General features: G+C 40.8%; 3 protein-coding genes across 3 annotated transcripts in view; all 3 read right to left on the bottom strand.

Moving 5' to 3' along the window:
• Positions 1 to 14,959, bottom strand: part of LOC103381159 (nuclear receptor coactivator 1) — a 38,349-nt gene extending 23,390 nt beyond the window's left edge. Inside the window, exons 1-2 of the mRNA XM_017033440.2 lie at positions 14,242 to 14,959; positions 468 to 676 (exon numbers count right to left, since the gene is read on the bottom strand). The gene's annotated coding sequence lies outside the window, so the exon portion shown is untranslated. The remainder of the gene's footprint in view (positions 1 to 467; positions 677 to 14,241) is intronic.
• Positions 14,960 to 17,043: 2,084 nt separating this feature from the next.
• On the bottom strand, positions 17,044 to 18,079 carry LOC103381158 (putative peptidyl-tRNA hydrolase PTRHD1). Its single transcript, XM_025056965.1, is given in 4 exon segments — positions 17,044 to 17,153; positions 17,239 to 17,422; positions 17,914 to 17,932; positions 17,934 to 18,079. Coding segments are annotated over 3 exon segments (315 nt in total). The 5' UTR covers positions 18,059 to 18,079; the 3' UTR covers positions 17,044 to 17,153; positions 17,239 to 17,251.
• Positions 18,080 to 18,486: 407 nt separating this feature from the next.
• Positions 18,487 to 22,580, bottom strand: part of fam184ab (family with sequence similarity 184 member Ab) — a 65,469-nt gene continuing 61,375 nt past the window's right edge. The window contains 3 exon segments of the mRNA XM_025056960.1: positions 18,487 to 19,484; positions 21,401 to 21,513; positions 21,515 to 21,694. Of these exon segments, the coding sequence (XP_024912728.1) occupies positions 19,403 to 19,484; positions 21,401 to 21,513; positions 21,515 to 21,694 (375 nt within the window). The 3' untranslated portion in view covers positions 18,487 to 19,402.

Consider the following 22,580-nt stretch of genomic DNA (forward strand, 5'->3'; position numbering starts at 1 on the left):
AAGAAAGCTCTTAGCTTCTGAATCAAAAATGAACAAAACGTTTGACATTTTATACCATTGAGCCTAAGGCAACAAAAAAAAACAGTGGTATTTTTGCATGTATATTTCTGTCAGTAGATTATAGCTTCTTTAACACTGCTGATTTGTCTATGGAAATGGTTTACAGCTTTGCACTAAACACACCAATGTAGACCGATGACCAGCACAGTGTGACACGGTGTTTGTATTTCAATCACAGCTGCATTCAAACCCAGTACACCAGGGTTAAATGGGACATTTACAGTTGAAGCAGTGAATTATGAACAACAATTGCCAACAGGAATCTGTTGCTTTCATTTTTGGAGATGTCCGAACCTGCAACCTGTAAATAAAACTTTACAGCTTTACAGACAGAACAGACGCCGAGCTCCCAGATGTTAGTCATCCGAAACATCGGAGCCAACACGGGGTGCCGGCTCTGTACTCACTTGATCTAGGGCTCCAGTGAATGAGTCATGTGTTGTCTGTAGTGGCCTTGTCCAGGGCACTGAGCAAAACTTCTGGGAGGGCAGCAGTCTTGGTGCAGTGGGCTCTAGAGTCGAGACGATGGAGATGTAGTAGTGGTGGGGTTATGGCTCCACAGCCACTCTGTCAAATGGCACCATCCCAGGTGCTGGGTAAGGCCACCGGCCTCTCACTGAAGAAACAAAGGAGAGAACAAGATGTTTAGGTAATGTTTATTTTCTCACTTAACATCCTTATATGACAGTGCTCTGCTAACAACAGGCAAGTCCACAACTCATCATAAAAACAAGAGTTTGGTCTCTTTTCAAAAGAATGACCTTAACATGCACCACATAAAGTGAGCATGAATGTTTGCCGTTTAACGTCAGCAGTGCACAGGCCTGTCGGAAGGAAAAATGATGTTTGTATATTTTGGAAACATCTCACTCCTACGCTAAAACTCATAAAGAACCATCGAGCTTAGATCATGACATGCAGTGCATGAGTTTTATCTGAAGGTTAAATTAATCTTGTGCTTTAATTTGATGCTAAATAATTCAAATACCAGCAGTACTACAGCCAGTTTTAGTACCTGATTTTAAGCATGTAAGAGCATTGTGTGTTTACTATTGCTGAAGGTTTTCCCACAATTTAACTGTTAAAAAAAACTCAGTATATCATAATGTCTATAGTATCGCAGTATTTTTCAATGTCGCCAGATTCAGGCCAATACACACCCCATCAGCAAAACATGAATTTATAAGCTTTGGGTACCTGTAGGTGGAGCAGTACATGAGAAATTATCTCACACCAAATAATCATTGTTTTTCTGACTAATTTAATCTATGGAATCAATAGTTCCATAGATTAAAAATTAGGTTTTCTTGACCTTATAACCAAAATAACGGGCCCTTAAGAAGGATGCTAGTAGATTTTTTTTATTTTCAAACCTCCTCCAGTTGAACTACTGTATTTATAGGACTAAAGCCTGAAATTGAAAATTCAAACACTGTAACACATCGTTTCACTGTCTATCTGTAAATCTTAGCTGTCGTCATCAAGCTTGGGTTTTTTTTTTTTTTTTTTTTTATTTCCTGAGACTCGTAGTTCTCGTCATTATTAGCAGCTTGTAAATGTCTGAGTCACGTTTCTGGCTGCTCCTCCACTGTTACTGTTTCCATCTGTTGGGCTGACACACGGTTGACCCCGAGCAGCATGAACATCAATCACTCAGTCTGGAGAAAGTATAAAACGACACGAGCTGCTGCTCCACCGTCATCTCCCTGGTTCCTGGGTTTGTGGTGGGGCAGCAGCAGCAGCAGCAGCAGCAGCAGCAGCAGCAGCAGCAGCAGACTGTGTACAACCAGCAGCCAAAGACCACAGTCTCCCCGATGTGTGGGAAGCGTCTCATCACATGATGTGTTTTTTTTTTTTTTAATAGAGTCTGACTGGTACACCAGAGCAGAGAATGTCCCCCCTAACCCATTGTTTTCAGCAACAATGCTGCAGACCCCTCAGTGCCGTTGTTCCTGCCCCCTATTACATCATAAAATTAAACACTGCTGCTGGACAAAATCTTTGAATGAAGTTTGACCTGGATCTGCTCTCGGTTTCTTAAATAAAAGTTAGCTTTTACATCACATTAGGGCAGCCTTTACAGTGTGTGTGTGTGTGTGTGTGTGTGTGTGTGTGTGTGTGGGGAGGGGGGTGGGGGGTTGGGGGGGGGCACTGGAGCCACAACTGACTTGTTTTGGAACGCGTAGACTATCTAAATACCTTGTCTATCAATGCGAGTACAAGGACAAGGTTGACGTGACAGCTGACAAAATGTCATCAGGAATATTTACCTCGATCAGGGTCATGTATGGAGGGAACACGAGTACAATTAACACGAGTGGGGAAACACCTCACAGCTTCTTACGTAACACTAAGAACAATAAAGAAGCAGGAAGTTTGTGACTTTATAGATACCAATTCCCTGAAACACCACTGACGGTTTAACCACCCTGATATACTCCTCAAATACAGTCACAAACTGCAGTGAATTATCCAACCGGTTACAGCCTATGTTGCAGTCAATTGTTGCCGTATGTTGCAGTCAATTGTTGCAGTATGTTGCAGTCAATTTTCAAATTTATGTTTAATAAACAGAAGGTCAAGTTGAAGGTGTACTCACTACACCATTTCACTCCCCTGCAGTTTTACAACATATTTCCATTTTGTCAATTTAAACACTGTGCATATTTTCTGCACGGATTCTTTGAAAGTGACTCCAACGTTGAGATGACAGTAGATGGTGCCAATCTAATCACAGATGAACACGTCAGTAATTACAGCTTGTGCCGCTGCCTTTATAGAAGGATTTTACAGTGCAATACTTCCTTGTCTTTTTTGTTTCTGTAAACTCCTTAACACTGTTTTTTTTTAAACCATACACACTCAACAACAAGGCTATGTTATAATGAGTAACCATCAAAAATAATAAGTCCGTGAATTATTGAGACAAAATAAAAAACAGCCGTTTGTGGGTTTTCACAGGTAAATGTGTGACACGATCAGGGATCAAGTTTTACTGGAAAGTAAGAATGTGAGATCTTTGTGTTGTTCTTACATGATAGGCACGTGAAGTGTCCTGGGAGAATATTCTTTATACAAAGTACTGCAGAATAAGCCCTGAATTAGAACTGAGATATAAAACAAAATATTTCTAGTTCCTTTACTTGTCCTACTATTCAAGTATCTAGAGCACACACTGTTTTTCGGCACAGGTGTTAAGGTTTGCATAGACACAAACAAAGAGAGAAGGGTGAACATGACACAGACCAGGGGGATTGTCAAGAGGCAGAGGAATCCGTCCAACAAAGAAGAAAAACGAAGAGCCTCAAGCAGGTTGAAAACAGGATTCTGTAACGTGGTTTTAAGAACTGTGTCAGAGCGTACACTTTTATACCACAACAGGTACAGCGGTACCGCAAAGAACGCAGAACAGACCCCAAACTCTGAGGTGACGAAAGGCTTACCTTTGCAACACGTCATATGGAAAAAAACCTCATGTCCTAGATCTTGTTTGAAGTCAAACAGGTAATGGAACTGTGAGACAGAACATTCATCTAAACAAACCATTGTACGAAAGCCTGCGCGCAAACAAACTATCTAAACGTACGGCTTTTGAAGTTATCTGAATTTTTTTAACTTTTAATACCACATGCCACGTGCAACACGTCAAAGCAAGCTAAAGACAGAAATTTACTCACCATTTGTCAATATTAAAGCACTGTTTTTTGAACGGTACAATTGCCAGAAATGTAAACAGCACGTTTCCTTAACCCGTTTTCAAATACTGAGTGTGCTCACCTGTGTGTATCCAGAGAAGTGATATGCTTGTGTCAGTTAAGCCATTGCCAACATTGTCACCCAACCTGTTCTACTCTTGCATACATTTGTCTTGTGCAGCCAAAAGAAGCTGTGGAAGCAGGAGGCCGGCGACTTTAAGCCCTGCCTACGTACCTCAACGTTTCTCTTCATCGTGAAGGTCTGAAGAGACACATGTAGGCAACAGTTACAGCAGCTATAAATGTGTAACATCATGGAGCCCACAGTGAGAACAGACTGGGTCATACACAGGTATGAATCCACCGTTTAGTACGTCTGTGGCAAGAATGTGGCGGTACAACACGTACTGCGGTTCAGGTGCTACGATACGATATATTTTGCAATGTACTGCAATATCATAGGCACAACAATATATTATTATATATTACTGCTGGAAAATGTTTTTGTTTTCATAAAGCACCTTAAGCTTAAAATACCATCTCAACTCTGAGGATATTATACTATGAGGACACTGATGATAATAATAACAATAATAATAATAATTATTATTATTATTATTATCATCTCCTTATCTCAGTCCTTGTCTTCAGACTGCAGGACTGTTTTCCTGTGTGCAGCAGCTTCGACAGTTACTGCCTGTTGTGTTGTTGGCTTATTATCCATTGTATGGTGCTCTCTCTCTCTCTCTCTCTCTCTCTGCTTTGACAGTTCTTATTGTACTGTGGGACGCATCCCACATCCCATCAAAGCATTTGTTCTGGTGAAAGTGTCTATCTGTATTGGAAACAGAAAACCTGTTTTTAATGTTCGACGAAGCAGGAAGTGAGATCCTAAATAGGAAGAAACACAGCCCAACTACACAACAACAACAAAATAATAAAAAAACAACAACAAGGGCTTTCTTAATGACAGGTGCATCTGAAGGACGAGGGGTTTGGCTCACAGTACAATCTGACATAGAAACAGCAATGAACAGTGGATAAAAAAAAAAAGCAAAACGTATTAGAAGTAGGAAAAATAAAAATTAGCTTAACCACAGCATAGTGTGTTTGATACACTGACAGTTTTCCTACAAATAAATTGTTTTAAAAAAGAAACTCAATATATCGTCATGCATAAATATCACAGTATATTGCAATATATTGTATCATCAGCCCTGTATTGTGATACGTATCGTATCAACAGATTTATGCAAAATGAGTACTGAGTACCAATGGGCATTGAACCCCAAGTTGCTTATCTTGACCCAGTTGACAAGAGTCAGACCCAAGTTGGACTCGTGGCTGTCAGGTTGAGGAAAACGGCAGCAAAAGAATATTCAAGACTCTTCAGAAAAGAACAGAATTTCTTCCCTCCATTCAGAATGTCTTCCATCATTATTTTTGAACGCATCCCAACTGGTAACAAAAGATGCAGCCCTGTCATTAATCTGTTCCACAGGGTCTGGTAATAATTGGTACACAACGTAGCCAGCCACCAAACACTAACAAAAGTCCCCAATTATCAGTCCAGAAAAAAAAAATCCCTCTGACAGTGACCCTGGGAGAGATTTCAAAAAGAAGGTGTCAGCATCCTAACCTCGAAGAGTCTCAAGAAATTCACAGTAAAAGAACCTCAGGTGCTGATGACAGCGACTTATTTAACAAGAAAGCGGTGACACTTTGAAAGATAGGTCTCCAGCCGCCCGCACATTTAAAAACCCAGGCACGTCCTGCCTTATGCTCTGACTCACAATAAGGCAACAGCAGCATATGTTCAAGACGCGCTGTTCACTTCACATCTGAGGTGAAACACCCGCCTGCACCCAACTTTCTCTGGGCTTCATGACACAGTCCTGAGGCCAGAGCAGAGATTTTGTACTCGTGAACAACTCTTCAGTTTCTGTCATACTTAAAACTATGTGAGTGAGTGAGTTTTTATGGTTTGTTGTCTGACCTGGATGTAAAAACAAAATGGGCCACTGGGACCGGACCATGTACTCGTAGACAGGTCCACAACAACGGCTCTGCCTGCTCTGTTTTCTCTCTTCCCCCTTCAGTTCCTTCCTGTACAAACAGCCTTTCTGGTTCTCTCATTCTTTGCCTTCCTCCTTCCCTCCATTTCCTTCCAACTCTCACAAATTCACACAGTCCGCAGCATGAGCACGCTTTTTTTCCCCTAAGGCGAGAATGTAGGCCACCGCTCTGACAGGAGGAAGGCAGCAAGGAGTGGAAGCAGCACTGCAATTTCTTCCCCCTGTACAGCCAATCACTGCACACATACTGTATGTATGTGTGTTTTGTATATTTTGTGTGTATGTGTGTAGTTGTCTCAGGCTGAGTCATAAGCACCAGGACTGAGGAAGGGGGGGGGGAGGGAACCTCAACTTACAGCAGCCCCAGCAACGCACGCTACTTGGAGAGCCAATCTGTTTTGACTTTGTAGAAACAAGCTCTCCTGCACGTCTCGCTCCATACGATCTGATATGATCTGCAAGTGTCACGCTGAAACACTGTACAGCTCCCGCTATGATTTATGACGGATCTGGTCCGCCTGGAGTATGTTTCAACCAGCCCACACCCCTCCAAACGCCCCACACCTGGATTACAACAGAAATGGCATCAACAAAAGGATCGTTTTCCCTCTGATCCCCAAAGTAAACAATCTGCAAAGCGCCAACAAGTGGACGTATCAAATTTCAGAATCGTTTTGCATCAGCTGCCAACAATGTAATTCTCCAGTAAATGCTTTCAAGCAGAGAAGTGTTACATTTCTGAAAACATACAGAAAACACAGAGCCAGTGTTGAAATCATTTTTTCCAGAACCAGGAAACCAGGAGCGTTCACGTCGGACCAGCCTGTTAACGGTCAAACATTCATACAGTTGTACAAAAAACATGAAAATTTAATAAGCGGTCGCTCTTTAAAATTCATGCCGGTTGATGACCACACGGGCTGCATCTGAATGTGGACAATGACCTTTCAATGGGACATAAAAAACGAAGGTGTCAGCAGCCGCAGTTTGGCTTCACGCTCAACAAATGGCTAATAAAAAGGGAAGCGATGACAAGGTGAGGGCATCAAAGAGTGTGACGAGCGTCCAAATGAAACGTCTGTCAAGAAAAGTTGACAGTGTCCACAGGGGAGTTCAAGGACAAATGTTATCAAAACAAGACGATGGTGCAAATCCAGAATCTGGGTTTTTTTTTTTTTACCTGCTCCAAGTTGAGGCTCTGAACGTCGTGCCAACCGTCAAGTCCTACACTGCAAGACAACTGAGTGGTTTTGAACACTAGAAAAAACCTACGTAGGTAAAGGTTCAATATTTTGCAAAAACTGAGTGGTTTTGAACACTAGAAAAAAGCTACATAGGTAAAGGTTCAATATTTTCCAAAACATTTTGCAAAGCAACGCCAAATTATAACATGTTTTCACTGGCTCTTTGTGTGATAAATAGAGAGGTAAGAAAATATCTATACACTGATATATTGCAATATGTTGTATCAGTATTATATCAATATTCTATAGCACTGTATGGATTTTTTCAGTTACCAATTATCAGTCAAATATTCCTGGTGTTCATATCATTTTTATTTTACTTCTTCTGTAGTGATTCCAAACGTAGATCCCTCTGCTCCAATACTAACCTGATGTTAAGATGGAACAGCATTTCTTTTTACTATGATGACATTTTTACTATAATTACATTGTTTAAAAATATATATATATATAAAATTGTGTCTATAGTATCACAGTATATCGCAATATATCGTAAAGCTGCCCCTGTATTGTATCACCAGATTATGTGCTAATGGACAATCACTTTTATAGCTGATCAATCACTAACTCTGCAGGTTAAAACAAACTCAAAAATGACATCAAATTATATCAGTTTGAAGCAGTTCTTTATAATTTGGTTCTCATTCACCGACTGTATCCCACTCATCAGTATCTCTTTCAACTCTTTAGTTTAGCTCCTGACTGACCACAGGGTCTGTGAATGCACCACAGGGTCATTCGACAGTTCAGCAGTGGGTCTCCTGTAGAGGCGGGGTCAAAGACAAAGACAGCTCCAACACCTAGTGAAGCTCCATCGGAAGAATGTTGTGACAGTGACAGTGGCTGCACTGCTGCTAAAATGGCTGCTCACTCTTCATACAGCCACACAGCTACCCTGGAAACCAGTAGGAGGTAGGAGGAGAAGGAGTCCCTTTGCTGACAATTAAACTGAAACGTGGCTTGTCCTTCGGTATGATCAGTAGCTTGTGTGTGTGTGTGTGTGTGTTTATGGATCAGATAAAAGAAGTACCGCTCCAGCTGCTGCCTCTTACGTGAGTCATAAACTAAAGCAACTTCCCTTTGACTGACAATGTTCTCTGACAATCTGATAGGAGCATCCTTGGACATGAAGACGGAAGAACAACCAGTTAAAACTGTTTATATTTTCTGGAAATGACAGTGCTGCAGACCTGACAGGATTTTAGTCCACCCTCTACATCTCTCTGTATGACTTTCCGAGAATCTGGCAATACAATACGTATCACAATACAGGGACAGCGATACAATATATTGCGATACATACAGGGACAGCGATACAATATATTGCAAAATATTGCGATACTATAGGAATGATGATATACTGAGTTTTTTTAAAAATATTTAATTGCAGTAAAACTGTCATCACAGTAAACACACAACACTGTTCCATCTTAACCTCAGGTGACTAACATTGGAACAGAGGGCTCTACATTTGGAATCACTAGATAAGAAGTAAAACAAAAGTAAAATGAACCAACAACGTGAATATTTGACTGGTAATCATTAATAAAAAAATGATACAGTGATGTAGAATATCAATACAATATTGTAAAATTAAATAACGTGATATTTCAGTTTATAAATATTTTCATACACCCCTTATGTTAAAGCACAATTAAGAAAAGTAACAGCAACTTTACAAAAGAGAAATGAAAACATATTTCACATTAACAGCCATTAACTCTGCAACTTGGTTTCATTGAATGACACACACTGTACATCCCATAATTCCACCATCCATTCACTTACAGCTGCTCTAAAACACATGTCAACGCACTAGTTTTAATGAAACATCTCAGGCCTGAAACACTTTCTAAACACCCAGGACGTCGGAGGAGGCTTCAACCTCAGGTCAGCGGCCCGACCCGTGTCAGAGCAGCCTGGTTCAGATCAGCAGTAGACACAACAATCACACGCATTGTTCAGGACTGTAGACTAATTGATATTGTTGAAAACAACAACGTCATTGTGATTTATCCACAGCTACGTGACGGATTTGCAGTCTAGGCTAAATATTCTAAATTTAACAGGAAAATTAGGGTGACTAAAAAAAAAAAAACAACCCTGAGGCCTTCATTTAAACCCAACACGGGTCGATACTGACAACTCTGTGGTCTCAGAGATCATTACATACTTGGAATGTTGTTAGGACTTATTATGCAGAAAGTTTTTTAAAAGTGAATAATATTTGTGCTACTTCCACTGGAGTACCGCAGACGAGTGGTGCTGTGTGGGAAACATCAGCCCACACACTCTCTGGATCTCAAGGATTCATGGCCCAAGGAGGACCTGTGTTTATGTGCAATATCCCTGTACCAAAGCACTTTTTAGGCACTTAACCCAAATGAAAGGCATATATTGTAGTCAATGTAAATACCGCTATAATTTTAAGTATATCTCGTATACTTTTATATCCTCATTCCACCGCTCCAGATTGCTACCGTTTGCTGGCATTTTGCGAGCACTTCAATGTTTTATAACCATCGGCACGAGAGAAACTGGCAAGTGGGTTTTTACTGGTTTAAAAATATCATAATTTATCACAATAAAGATCGGAAATGGTTTCGCTCACTGTTTAAATTTTAAACTGCTTGTCAACAGCTTAAGTTTTAATATGCCACATGTTTTAGATTGGCACAATAAAACATTTGCTTTTACTTTTAAAGACACAGCATCTGTATGTTTTAGATTGGCACAATAAAACATTGACTTCATCTTTTAAAGACACAGTTCTGCATCACTTACTGCTTGTGGTCGCAAAGGTTTTTTTTTTTTTTAGCGTTACTGATAAGAAAGAAATTGTCAAAATCAAAGGCTCTTCATTCTTATATTGAGTTTTTAGTGACTGTGCTTATTGATCCATTAACAAGTAAAAGTCAATAACATCATCATGAGGTTGAGATACAGGATTCTGCCAAACATCCAGGATTAATAAAGTAAAAGTCAATAACATCATCATGAGTTTGAGATGCAGGACTAATATTTTTGTCCAGACACTGTTGTCGTGATTAAACATAAGTAACTGAAGACCAACCTGAACTGCAGTTGTTAAATCAACAAAATGATTGTTTCTGTGGTGTATTTCTCTCTTCAAACAATGCACATGGACATAGTGCATAGCCCCTAGTTTTCACAATTGCTAAACAGCAAAGTTGCTGAATTCAAAGTTATCAGTGGGAGTCTGGAAGGTGACCTCTGACCTCAAAAAGGTTGGAGACTCCATCTCCCACAGACAGCATCATCCGTCTGCTCCTGGACTTAAGTGAACGAACATCTTAGAGGATTATGCTGAAAATGAATTCCGTGGGTTTTTATTCCTAAACTTAACTTCTCTTGCTTCGGGCATTGCACTTATCAGTCGCCCCTCGTATATCCTGGCCCTTATCTGGGCTGCATCTGAGCCCCCCGAGAGGCCCAGCTACAACGCTTTCACTGAACAACTGCAGAAGCCAAACCGAGGAGTCAAGAAGACTACATGCCTCCAGATAATGCACTGGGGAATTAATAGGCTCTGATTGTGACACAAAGGAGTTTCTACTGACTTTTTCTTTGACAACTTAAGGCTAATTTGCAGTGATGACTGTTGGGCCTCTGAGGCAACGACGCACCGTTGCACCAACTTCGAGACTGTGTTGACTCAGCTCTGGTCATCAGTGAGTAAGGCTTCCCTGTCACAGCTCAAACACTTACTTTCATCTGTCATGGGATTTAGACCACTGGTAAAATTTACAGTAACCTTTAGCGTATTTAAGTAGAACCCACGGATGTGTACTCCCCATGTATCCTACATTAAAATGACTTACGATGAGAACACATCCAAACCACTTCAGTCATAATATCATATTTATGTTGACATGTGAAGGTTAGTTAGTGAGCACCCAACAGCTTAAACACCTTATGTTTGGTGAAGTGGTTCTGTTAACGTGCTCTTAATGATCGGTAAAAGATGTTTGATATTAGGAACGTACCACAATTGGGACATATTTCACCTGCAGCGCAGCAAGGACTATGTGAAATAAAAAGTTAATAATAATCCTGTATGTCGTACTGCACAAAAGGGTCACAGTAATGAACACATACCACTACAGTAAATCTCCAAAGATGTCATGGTTTAGGTCTAATGAGAAACATTTCAGTTTTGGCTAAACCTGGGAAAATTCAATGTCATGTTGATTAATTTAATTTGCACAAAATTCAACTTTTGGTTTGCAGAAAAAATGTCTCTTGTGTAAAATATATAAACGTGAAGGAAAATAAATGTGGTATATAATGTTTTTTTAACTGAGAATCAAGGGTTCAACAATTTTTTGGGTTATATATATATAGATAAACATATATACACACATACAGTATATATATTTATATACATATGTAATGTCAAAAAACAAGTAATTGATTTACTGAAAGAAAAACCAATGATTTCCTGAACTGAAAACCTATAATTATCCACATCTAAAAAGGTGAGTCAGGGTGAACTGAGACCTCGAACTGTCACATTAGGTTTATATGAGCATGTTATTTACTGTACATGCCCTTTTGGAGAATCAGAGGAATTTACTGATATGCTTTGAAGTCAAGGTGTCTATCCAGACTGTGGGTTAATGGAGCAAATTGCAGTGACATCTTGATGCCACCAGGGCTGCTTTCTTGGTTTTCTTTTTTTTTTTTCACGTGATGCAGCACAGGAACAAAATGTCCACAGAGTACTGCGCACACATACATCAATGTATGTACCGAGAACTACAAAATATATGCCAACTAAATGATTCATTCAGAAAATGAAAGTACTGTCAACGTGTGAAGTATCTGCACTTCAGTTCCTCGAGGCCAAAAGCTGAAGCCATGAAATGTGAGGTTTGGCCTAAAGTCAAACAGGGAGCCTTAACAACAGAACATCGAACATTAAAATGTAACTATCAATAATATAAAAAAATGTATTGTCCAATGGTGTGACTTGTGACATTGATGCAGAGCGACTGTAAATGACTGACTGTCTGTCAGTTGACGTAAGAAGGTTTCCACGCAGTTACACGTCCATTATCTAAAGGTTTCAAACTCAGGGCCGTGGGCCAAATTTGGCCCGCCGTGTGAGATCATATCAAATATGTATTAGAGCTGTCCCACCACTATATAGAACTATAATGTTTTGTTATTTTACATCGAAAGAGAGAGAGATGAAGAAACGAATACCACTGATGTGTGCCCTGTTTCAAATTTAATTTCTCGTACCTCAGGACCTAAAAAGTTTTGATCCAAGGAGCTAAGCTGAAGGTTTGGCTCAGGTTTTTGTGATAATTAATTAAATCTCTCTCGGATTCAAAGTTTAACAAAAAACCACCTCAAGGCAAAGAGCTACAAACGGAATCAAAGGGGTTGATCAGAACCTAGCACAGTGCAGAAAGAACTCCCACATCCTGCCGTCAAACTGCACACAAATTAGTACATTATTTGTGATTTAAAAAACAAAACAACATAAGGACGATGTGCCCTTCAGGTTCATGCATTTGGAAGAAAACAAACAACTCACTGCATATACCCTATGACTCTCACACAGATTTCATTTATTCAGATACAAAAGTGAAACCACTTGCGAAGCCAATGTTTCGCTCAAGTACTAGTTCAAGCATTGTTATAAAATTAATGCAAGTTTCAGTTTGAACCAGGCGTCCAGAGCATCAACTGAGGACAACATGAAACTGTGTCAAATGCTCAACTGAGGCGAATTACTCTATGCCCATCATCTTATTTGCATGCTAACTTTACTTCAAACAACTGCTGGATCAAAATATCCTGGGTATATTTCAAGAGGACAACATGTGGTTTTAGTTTTAGCACCGAGGTCGAGTCGCCATTTTTTCTTTTACCGTTGTTTTTCATGCTGGTGGACAAGGAGTAAATTTGTCGTCCAAGCACTGCACGTGTGCAAAACACAAACTCTGTCATTGTCAACTGTAGAATTCTAACCAGTAACTTTAAATACATACAACTTTGGAACCGGTGCCTATCAAATAACAATTACTGTATATTCATTATTGGGCTCGACATCACGCCCTGAAAAAATAACTACAAAGATAATGCAACGTCAATGAGCAAAGTTGAAACTATTCTCTGCTTTGTCATAGCAAAAGCTGTTTGTAGTCAACACATTCTTTAGAGACTTCATTCAGGAGTTATTTAAACGTGGTCAACATCCAAATGCTGCTGACGTCATGTTTACGTTTGAGACTGCACATAAAAGTTCACATCAATAAAGTGTGTGTTTTTTCCATGAGGTCATGCCCTCACAGTTCTTACATGAGTGCAGAGTAAAGCCAACAGCAGTGACATCCTGGGCTCCATCTGACTGTTATTCAACATGATATGATGTTGCATTTGCAGCAGTAGGAATAAATTATTCTTTTTTTTACCAGCAAACATCCTGCACAACTTCATCTTTTTACACTGATAAAACTTTGCCCTGAATCCTCCAGGGACTTGGGATGCTGCATCTAAACTGTACAAACAAAGAAAAAACCTGCACACAGTGTTAGGTACCAGAGCAATCGAACCCTGGTCATTTAAGACAGACTCTACTTTAAGTCGATTGTTGGAGAGTTCTCAGCTTACTGCTTATGAAACTACAGTAAGTGGCACTCGGGTCACTTGAGGTGAATTCCATTCACGATGCAAAAACGAACAGTGACATCAGTGACACCGTCTTTCTGTTTAACTCCATAGACGAGCTGCTGGTAAATAAAGACATGCATTTTCCATGAGGACAACATGTCCTTCGAGTTTTCACGTTGAGGGCGAGCCAAACAAATGGCAGCGACACCTTCAGGCCGCTGGGATTGTTTTTGTGTAAAATCGACTGTCTCTTATGCAGGTGGAGAGGGAGCAAAAAACAAAAAACAAAAAACGCTAAGCCGTGTTACTGCGCGTTTGCATGAAGACGCTGCTGTCTTGTAGTTGTAGGCTGTGTGGAAAAATCAACAATGAGTCAGGCGTGTGTGTGTGTGTGCGTGTGTTTTGGTGAAGGCCCTCTGCTCAGTCCTGCACATCCTCCCTCGGCTGCAGCGATGGTCAGCCAGCAGTGGATGACATGCTGTCAAGCATTTACGTAAACAGTGATTTGCACGGTTCACTTACCTGTGTTTATTTGTCCGTCAGAGTTGCAGAAAACGATCCGAAGCTTTGACGCTTTGCCCCGTAATTCCAACCTCGTTCCTTGCGTCAGAAACTAGCCAGTTAGCTGGAGTGGCTGCAGGAGCTAAGCAGCCTAACTTCACTGCTGCCGAGACACGAAGTCAAACGTTTGACTTCTCCGTTTTTATCCACACTCTTCACTCTCTACGTCGATAACATTTACGGTTCCGCCGCACTACAACTTCACGCAGCTCAACTCGGATCTGCGTGTACGCAAAAAGTTGTGCGCGAGCTCGGCCTCCGTTAGCGAAATTCTCAACGTCAGCTTGTGTTGACAAACACAAACCCTGCGTGGTTTTTGGAGAAAAAAAACACCACCACGACTTCCACAGAAGCTAACAGGCTAACTAGCACTGTTAGCTTAGCCCCGTGCTAACCACCTTAAGCTCTCAATCCAAGCCTGCCTTTCCTCCTTCTCCACAACTACACTGACAAATATCCTTCTTTTATCCGCCGTGTCCCTCTCGTGTCCCGTCGGTAGAGGCAAAATAGCGTCGGTGACTTCGAGATGTAACCGCGGCTCTGTTATGTTTTTTTAACGTTTCAATGACGGCCGCACTCGCGTTTGCAAAGCCAAGTTGTCGCTGTGGTCTCTGCTCTGCTCCGCCATTTCCAATCTCTCAACACAAACAAACAGGGGCTGCGCGCGTCCACGAGACCCAGCGTCAGATGCGCGCACAAGGGGAAGGAGGGAGGGAAAGAAAGAGAAGAAAATCAAATGAAAAATAAATTAGAGATAAGTACAAATGGAGTATCTACTAGAGAGGACTTAGAGAAGGAACACAAACCAGACACAAAAGAATGAGCCTGGGCAGTTATTAGGGCCATGACTGGCCTGACCAATAATCTTTACATTAGATTTTAGCCAATAGTTGCAAAAATATTGGGAAAACATACTTTTTCATACTATTCAGACATAAATAATTCACAATCACGTCGTAAAAGGTTTACAAAGAGGATTCACTGGTCAGAAATGTTACAAAATGCCGCACTGCTGTAAAAACAATGTCACACAATTACATATGTTATAATAAAATACATCGTGAGACAAAGTGTTTTTTAAACAAAAATGAGAAAATATATGTATAATTCACACAACAATATTTTAGCTTAACAGGTGACTAAAGTTCAAAACAACCGAAGTTGAAAAAAAATGGATACCGTCCATTTACAGATATGTAAGATAACTGAAGAAACAGCACCAACTAGTGTATGCCCATAAAAACTGAGCTGGACTAGTAATACATGCTACAAGGAAGCCTCTCTTTCATGCCCTACCTTTAATGTAGATTTACTGCTGGTCCTGGAACAGTTTGATGAAAACAGCAGCTGCGTCTTGTCCGCTGTAAGATTCCGGTCTGTGAAGTGGACCTCACCTTGTGTCTGTTGGCCTCCTGGATCAGACCACAGCCATCACTGTTGAGCAGCTGTGCCGTGGGTTGTTTTATTTTTTTCTTAGGATCTTGGAACCTCAGATGTTACTGATCTGCCATCACAGGCTGCCGTCAGGAAACAACCCATAAAAGAAAACAGTGATGACGGTTTTCCACAAACTGACTCCAACCCTGAGGAATGACTGAGTTACTGTTGGTAAACTCATCAATATGACATACCTGAAAAGAGGCTCCTCCTTTTCTCCAGAAGACACCCTGATCCTTATCACTTTAAAACACTTTGTTTACGACGCACAGTGACAGATAGGACAGGACTGTTGATTAATTCATCAAATATTAACAAAATTACTACTACACCAACTTTACATGTGAACTGTTGTTTTAGCTTGCTTGCTAACAGCAAATCAACTCAATGTCACTTCTTAGGTCATGTAGGTGTGAAAATCAACTCAATGTCACTTCTTAGGTCAGATTTATGTGTGATATTATATTACTTTGATACAGCAGAATATATCAGAACTTACAACTTTATATGACGCACTACAGCCATCCTTAAAATGGTCAACATATTTGTTGTAAATAAAGAAAATAAAGCTCTTGTGTTGTCAAGGGTTAATTGATATCCTTATAATTCCAATAAGCAGTTAAAATATTTTATAATTAGAATTATTAGTATTAACACAATATCATTTTAGGGGCTAGTGGTAGGATTCTCTACAGAAGGTTTTAGGCAAGATTTCACGCGTTTCAACCGACTACAACTGACAGAAGCCGTATCTCATCAGGTTCTGATCAGTTTCACAGGAATCTCTGTCTCTTCTTTGTTGGTGACAAACTGAAGCTCCACTGGATATATGTCTTTTTTGATTCTGTGCAGGTTCTCAGTCACCCAGGTCATCTTATCCAAAAACAGTTACATCGAGGGCAACTGGACGGAGTAGGTTTCTTGAAGACATTTCACCTCTCATCCAAGTGACTTCTTCAGAATCGAAAAAAAACCTCTGTTTGTCACCAACAAAGAAGAGACGGGGATTCCTGTGAAACTGATCGGAACCTGATGAGAAACGGTTTCTACTCTGTCCAGATTCCCTCGATGTAACTATTTTTGGTCTTTTGTTTGGTCTTTTTTGTTTTGCTACTCTGTTGTTCCTTTTCAAACATCTTCCTCCAGGTTGTACTCAGCAGGCTTCAGTATGATCTGAAGGAAGTTCTTCACCACCACAAGACTGGACCTGGACCTGTTCCAGACAGGTGTGAATACAATTAAAAGCCTAAAGTGCTTTGTTTGGATCCTTGAGAGTGCTCCTGGTCAGAACCCAAGGCCACTTTAAAGAGAGAAAGTGGTCGTTTACAGGGTTAAATTATTTATTCTATGATACATTGTTTCTGTTATTGATTCTATTTAAGCACATGGGTGTTTGGGGTATCGTCATCTCATGCATTGTTCCTGTTTTTTTCACTTTAAGCACATGGGTGTTTGGGGTATCGTTATCTCATGCATTGTTCCTGTTTTTTTTGTGAACCTGAGCAGTCCACATCAGTCACCGTTTTCCTCCTGGTCATTTGAAGAGTTTGAACTTGCGCAGCAGCGGCTGAACAGTCTCTTTAGGATAGGGTTTCAGAGCCAGACACGTGGGGATGTTCTCAGGCTGCTCTATCCAAAGCTTGTGAGAAACTCCAGCCTGAGTCAGATTCTCTGAAAGGGACGACAAGGCCTCCTCATCTGGAGCCTGAACACAACAAAAGACACACACACACTGTAGACGCCTGGACTGAAACACATTGACACAAGGGGCTGTTTCTAGTTAAATGCTAACAAAGTTATAATGCTACATGCTAAAGCTTTAGTTATTATGTAATACTGTGTTATATTTAAATACTGTACCTTGTTAGTCGCAATTGAGAAAAATAACGTAGGAAGCCACGACTGTCAATACAAAACCTCTTTATAAATTTAACACTTTAGACTTTAACTGCCTGTCAATAGAAGTCTGGTCGTGTTAAAAACATTTTACCGCTAAATGTAAATATAAGTGTTTAGTTTGTTATTTCGGCCTTAGTTTAACTCACGTCTCGTGGTTAGAAACAGGGCACAAAAGCCGAAATACAAGTATGTACCGAAGCTCATCGATATAAAGTCGTGTCATTTAATGTTAATCGTTTAAGGGAAATGCACAGAAGAAAACACACAGCTATTTCAATATGAGTGGCAGTGACTTACCCCCAGCACCACTTTGTGCGGGGGCGGCGGGCCGGGCCTGATTTACCCCGCCCCCCGGGGGCCACGAGAGCTTATGGACCAGATCCGCGCGAACAACCACGTACTGGACCAGCCGGCTTGGAGTTGCAGCTCCTGAAGCCGCCATTTTTCTCCCGGACAGGAAGTTTCTTATTTCTCTTCCGGTTCACAGCTGCGACGATGAAGAGAATACATTACTGCCCTCTAGTGGTTTCTTTCAAAAGACGCCAGCAGTCGAAGAAAATAGTGTATATTTCAATGACCACGGATAAAGTTGAGAACTGATGAACGTTAATAAACGAAAAAGAAGAGAAAAGGAGGATTAACGAACGTTTAAGGAAATAGAAAAAACACTTTCTAGAAAAAATCACTCTTTCTTATCAAGGGGATATTTATAATAATAATAATTTAACTGACTGTGAAAATTGTCACATTCCTGCCAGACCTGGAAATCGAACTCACTATCCCTGCACTGGTTAAGATGTGACGTCAAAAACACAAAAAAATGCTCCATGTCTAATTATTAAAAAGAAAAAGACAAATAAACGACCGTAAATGTCACAATAATTATTTATTAAGCATACACATTATAATATAAATATAAAATATGCTATTCTTGTTTTTAAAATCGGTGAGACATCATTATATCTGTGTAGAGACAGACGACCATTGGCGTTTTCTACCAAAATCTGCGGTCACGTCTACGCAGCCGTAACAAACCGGCCGGGATGGAGCCGTACTAGGTCATGGAGCGTGTCGGTTCAGATCCAGGGTCAGGACGAAGAACTGGTCTCAGATCTGCCGTCCTGGTCTCTAAAGGCTGTATGCAGTGGGCCCACGTACAGAGAGAGAGAGATAGAGAGAGCACAATAACCTACCATATAGTTTATTTCTTTATATATATTCACCGTTATACTGTATATGTCTGACTGTGGTCCAATGATGGCGTTAGCAGCGTGAGATTACACCACTGGTTTTTATCCCTAGTTCCAGTAAAATAAGTAAGGAAGTAAAGGAAGGAAATGAACATCAAACATACGGACGGTGGCGGTCACTGTTCTGAGTGAGAGTCTGAAATAATCGAGCTCAGACACGATGGATGGGGGCTCGATGAGAGTCAGCATCTGGGTTCAGTTCAGTTTTCTTCTCGGCCAACGACGACACAAAGTGAATCATTACATTTTCAGAAACAAAAAACTAATGACATCAAATTCTGCACGTCCACGTCCTCAGATCAGGACCGGGACTTTCTGCTGACTGAATCTAAAGTGGATGAATTCCCCCCAGAAAAACCTACCAAAGACGATAAAGAACAAAGAGTTTTAACAGTTTCATTTTCCTGTAGTATTATTATTGTCTTCATTATTATTTAAAATCTTTTTAAAGTTTGTCTGTGTTATCTTTTTTTTTCTTTTTTCCTCAGAGTTTGGTCGACATGCTGAATCCCAGTGTTTGCAGGTTTGATGGTGAATCAAAAGGAAAAATACTGAGCGAACCACTCCTGACGCTGGGCGTCCGCCGGGTCGATGGAGGCGTCCTTGGTTTCAGGAGGGCTTCAGGGAGAGCACAGGGAAAGTCACAGAAAAGGGAGGAAAACATGTATTGAGAGAAAGGAAATCACCCCGATCAATCACACATTTAAACGACCACACACTTTACTCGTTATCCATCTCCAGATAATAACACTTTAGCTTGGATCCACACTATAGAGGTATTGAAATGCGTTACACCAGCATTTGGCCACACGAGGGCAGCAAAGTCCCATTCACGGCAGATTTTTTTTTAACCTAATTTCCTGTTTGTTTAAAACTATTTAATACGATTAATAAAAATACATACAGATTGAAATAGAAACGAGACTAAACTGCGACCTGTTTTACGTACTTCCGTGGCAGTAAAGTATCAGAATGTCGATCTTAAAACCCGTTCTAGAATTTTCGTTATTACTATTCTCATTATAAACAAACCGCAGGCTGGTGTGAAGACTTTATAGTTCATTAATGAAACCTAAAACGAGCCTCAGCTTCACAGAACAGCGACCACTAGTGGACTGGAGGATGACATGACCACTGTACTACTTCAGGTTGGGTTTCATGTTTATATGGAAAAAAAAGTCTGATGTGAGCCGAATGTCGTTAGACAGTGTGTGTGTGTGTGTGTGTTAAACAGCTTTAACTTTAGCTCCTGTGTTTCAGCTGCTGCAGTTCATTCCCACACACACATGCAGCAAGATGGATTAAACTGTCCAGGACACACTCACACACACACATGCTCTAAATCTGCACAGTCGTGCTTTAAAAACACACTGGTCAGCATGCGTGCAAACACACACACTCACACACACACACTGCATGTTTTTACTGATTCATCATGTCATCAGCTCAGTTCACTGGAAGAATCGGAGAAAAAAAACTACAAATAAAGTGTTGATTTGAATTGGAAGCCACCACACAGCCACAGACACGTCTGTGATAGAAAAGATAATATCGACTTCATTTCATAATTGGTGCAAAAATAACCTCTGGGGGAGTTAAAGGGGTGAGGGGGGAGGAGGAGGAGGAGGAGCACGGCCTATGCAACATGCTGGAGTTCAGATGAAGATGAAGAGTGAATAAAGTGACACAATGCAAACAAAAAACAAAAAACAGGGGGGGGGAAAAAACCAAACATCACATACAAAATAGATAAAAAAAATATTCTGATTAAACTCCCCAGGACTCAGACAGCGGGGGAGACGACATGCACAGTGTGACAGGCTCAGAGCGACACAGACGACACGGGGGGAGAGACGTACGATCAGAGGAGAAACGTGACAGACATGCCTCTGTCTGCATTCCAAAGCCATTCTTCAGTCACAGTCAAACCTTTGTGTTTATGTCACTTCATTTAAACGATGCAGTTATTTAATGACTAACACAGTGGAGGGATCTTTTAGCTTAGCTTTCCAGCTAGCCATTCAAACCAGCTGAGTGAAGCTACAGCCAAGCAAAGCTAGCTACTTGAACTTTGAGATTTCTATATTTTTATATCATAAATGTTTCAATAGCACTTTGGAAAATATACAGTGAACGTTTACTGACTACTGTGACTGACTGTTCCAGCTACATTTGAGGCCCTTTTTAGCCAATATGAATAGGTTTGGCTACTACAAAGCTAACTCTGGCTAAGTGTTCGAAAATCTTCACCAAAATAGATATTAATGTGACATTGTTGTTGTTTTTTTTCCAAGTTTTATTTATCTTTTTACACATCAAGCTAACGTTGTCGTTCCTGCTGCTTTTAAATACTATATAATACGGAAACATAATCTGATATGCGGGTGTAGCAGCTACTTGTTAGCCGAACATTTCGTTTCTTTCGACGTTCGAGTGATTTTTTTTTGTTGTTGTCAAATGCAGGCCGGTGATTGGATGACGGATGCATGGATTGACGGGCTAGCAGCCCACTGGGCGCCCAGAAGGTCTCTCACCTCATGAATTTCTTGGGTTCGGTGGGAGGGGTCTGCGGGGGAAGAGGTTTGTTGGAGCTGAACTCGTGGTGATGGAGGGGGGAGTTGGGGAGGGGCTCTAGGCGGCTGGGCTGGGCCAGAGGCGGGGGGGGGGGGGGGGGGGGGTTGGGGGGGCTGTGGGGGGAGCCCACTCCCTGAACCAGTCATGACCACGCCCACACCCATGGCCACACCCACGCCCGCTGCCTCCAGAGCCCTGACATTAGAAGAGCTGCTCAATCTGCTGGCTGCTGTTTTCTCATTCTTTTTCTTTTGCTACACACAGACAACACAAACAGAACAGAAAAGGGGGAGGGAGTGAGGGGAGGAGGGGTGGAGGAAAAAAGGGGAAGTTAAAAATTAAAATAATGATGATGGTAACGATGAAAAGGTGGGAGGAAATGGGAGGAAAACATTTGGGAAATGGAGCGACGGGAAAGAGCTCCTAGCCTGGTACTGACGTTAGCACGTAGCTAAAGGCAGCAGATTGAACAGATCAGCATTAAAAAAAGAAAAAACAGACGCTGACGCCGGACGTGGTTCAGTGTCAGTCGCTCTGAGCACAACAACGACTCCACTCACACTGACTAACAAATGGCTTGGAAAGCAAAAGGAGGCAAACTCTGACGAACAACAGTCGAACTGAGTGGTGGACAGTACTCGCGTAGTACACATACTACATGTACCTATACTACAGAGGACATGTACTGTATATACCAGGGGTTCACCTTGTACAACCTCTGAGAATATCTGTCTCTCCAGTACTAAAAAAAGATGTATATAATATATATATACACACACACATATACACATATATATAACATATATAAATAAATATATATAGACACATATATAAAATATATATAAATATATACACATATATGTGTGTGATTTCATATGTGTATGTAGTAGTGTGTGTGTATAATACTATTTTATATTACAAATATATATATACACACACAGAGACATATACAACAGGCAGGACTATATTAGAAATATATATGACAATTAATAATCAGAATCAGAATCAGAATCCGATTGCCAAGTACCACCAGAGTTACGCTACCCATGGTTTGAAAACCCTGGTATATACTGTATACAGTATGCACATACTGTGAGGGCGGAGCTACACAATAAAACAGATCCCACTGGAACCTCCCCC

This window comes from Cynoglossus semilaevis, chromosome 7 (assembly GCF_000523025.1).
Source record: "Cynoglossus semilaevis isolate Cse_v1.0 chromosome 7, Cse_v1.0, whole genome shotgun sequence".
NCBI lineage: Eukaryota > Metazoa > Chordata > Actinopteri > Pleuronectiformes > Cynoglossidae > Cynoglossus > Cynoglossus semilaevis.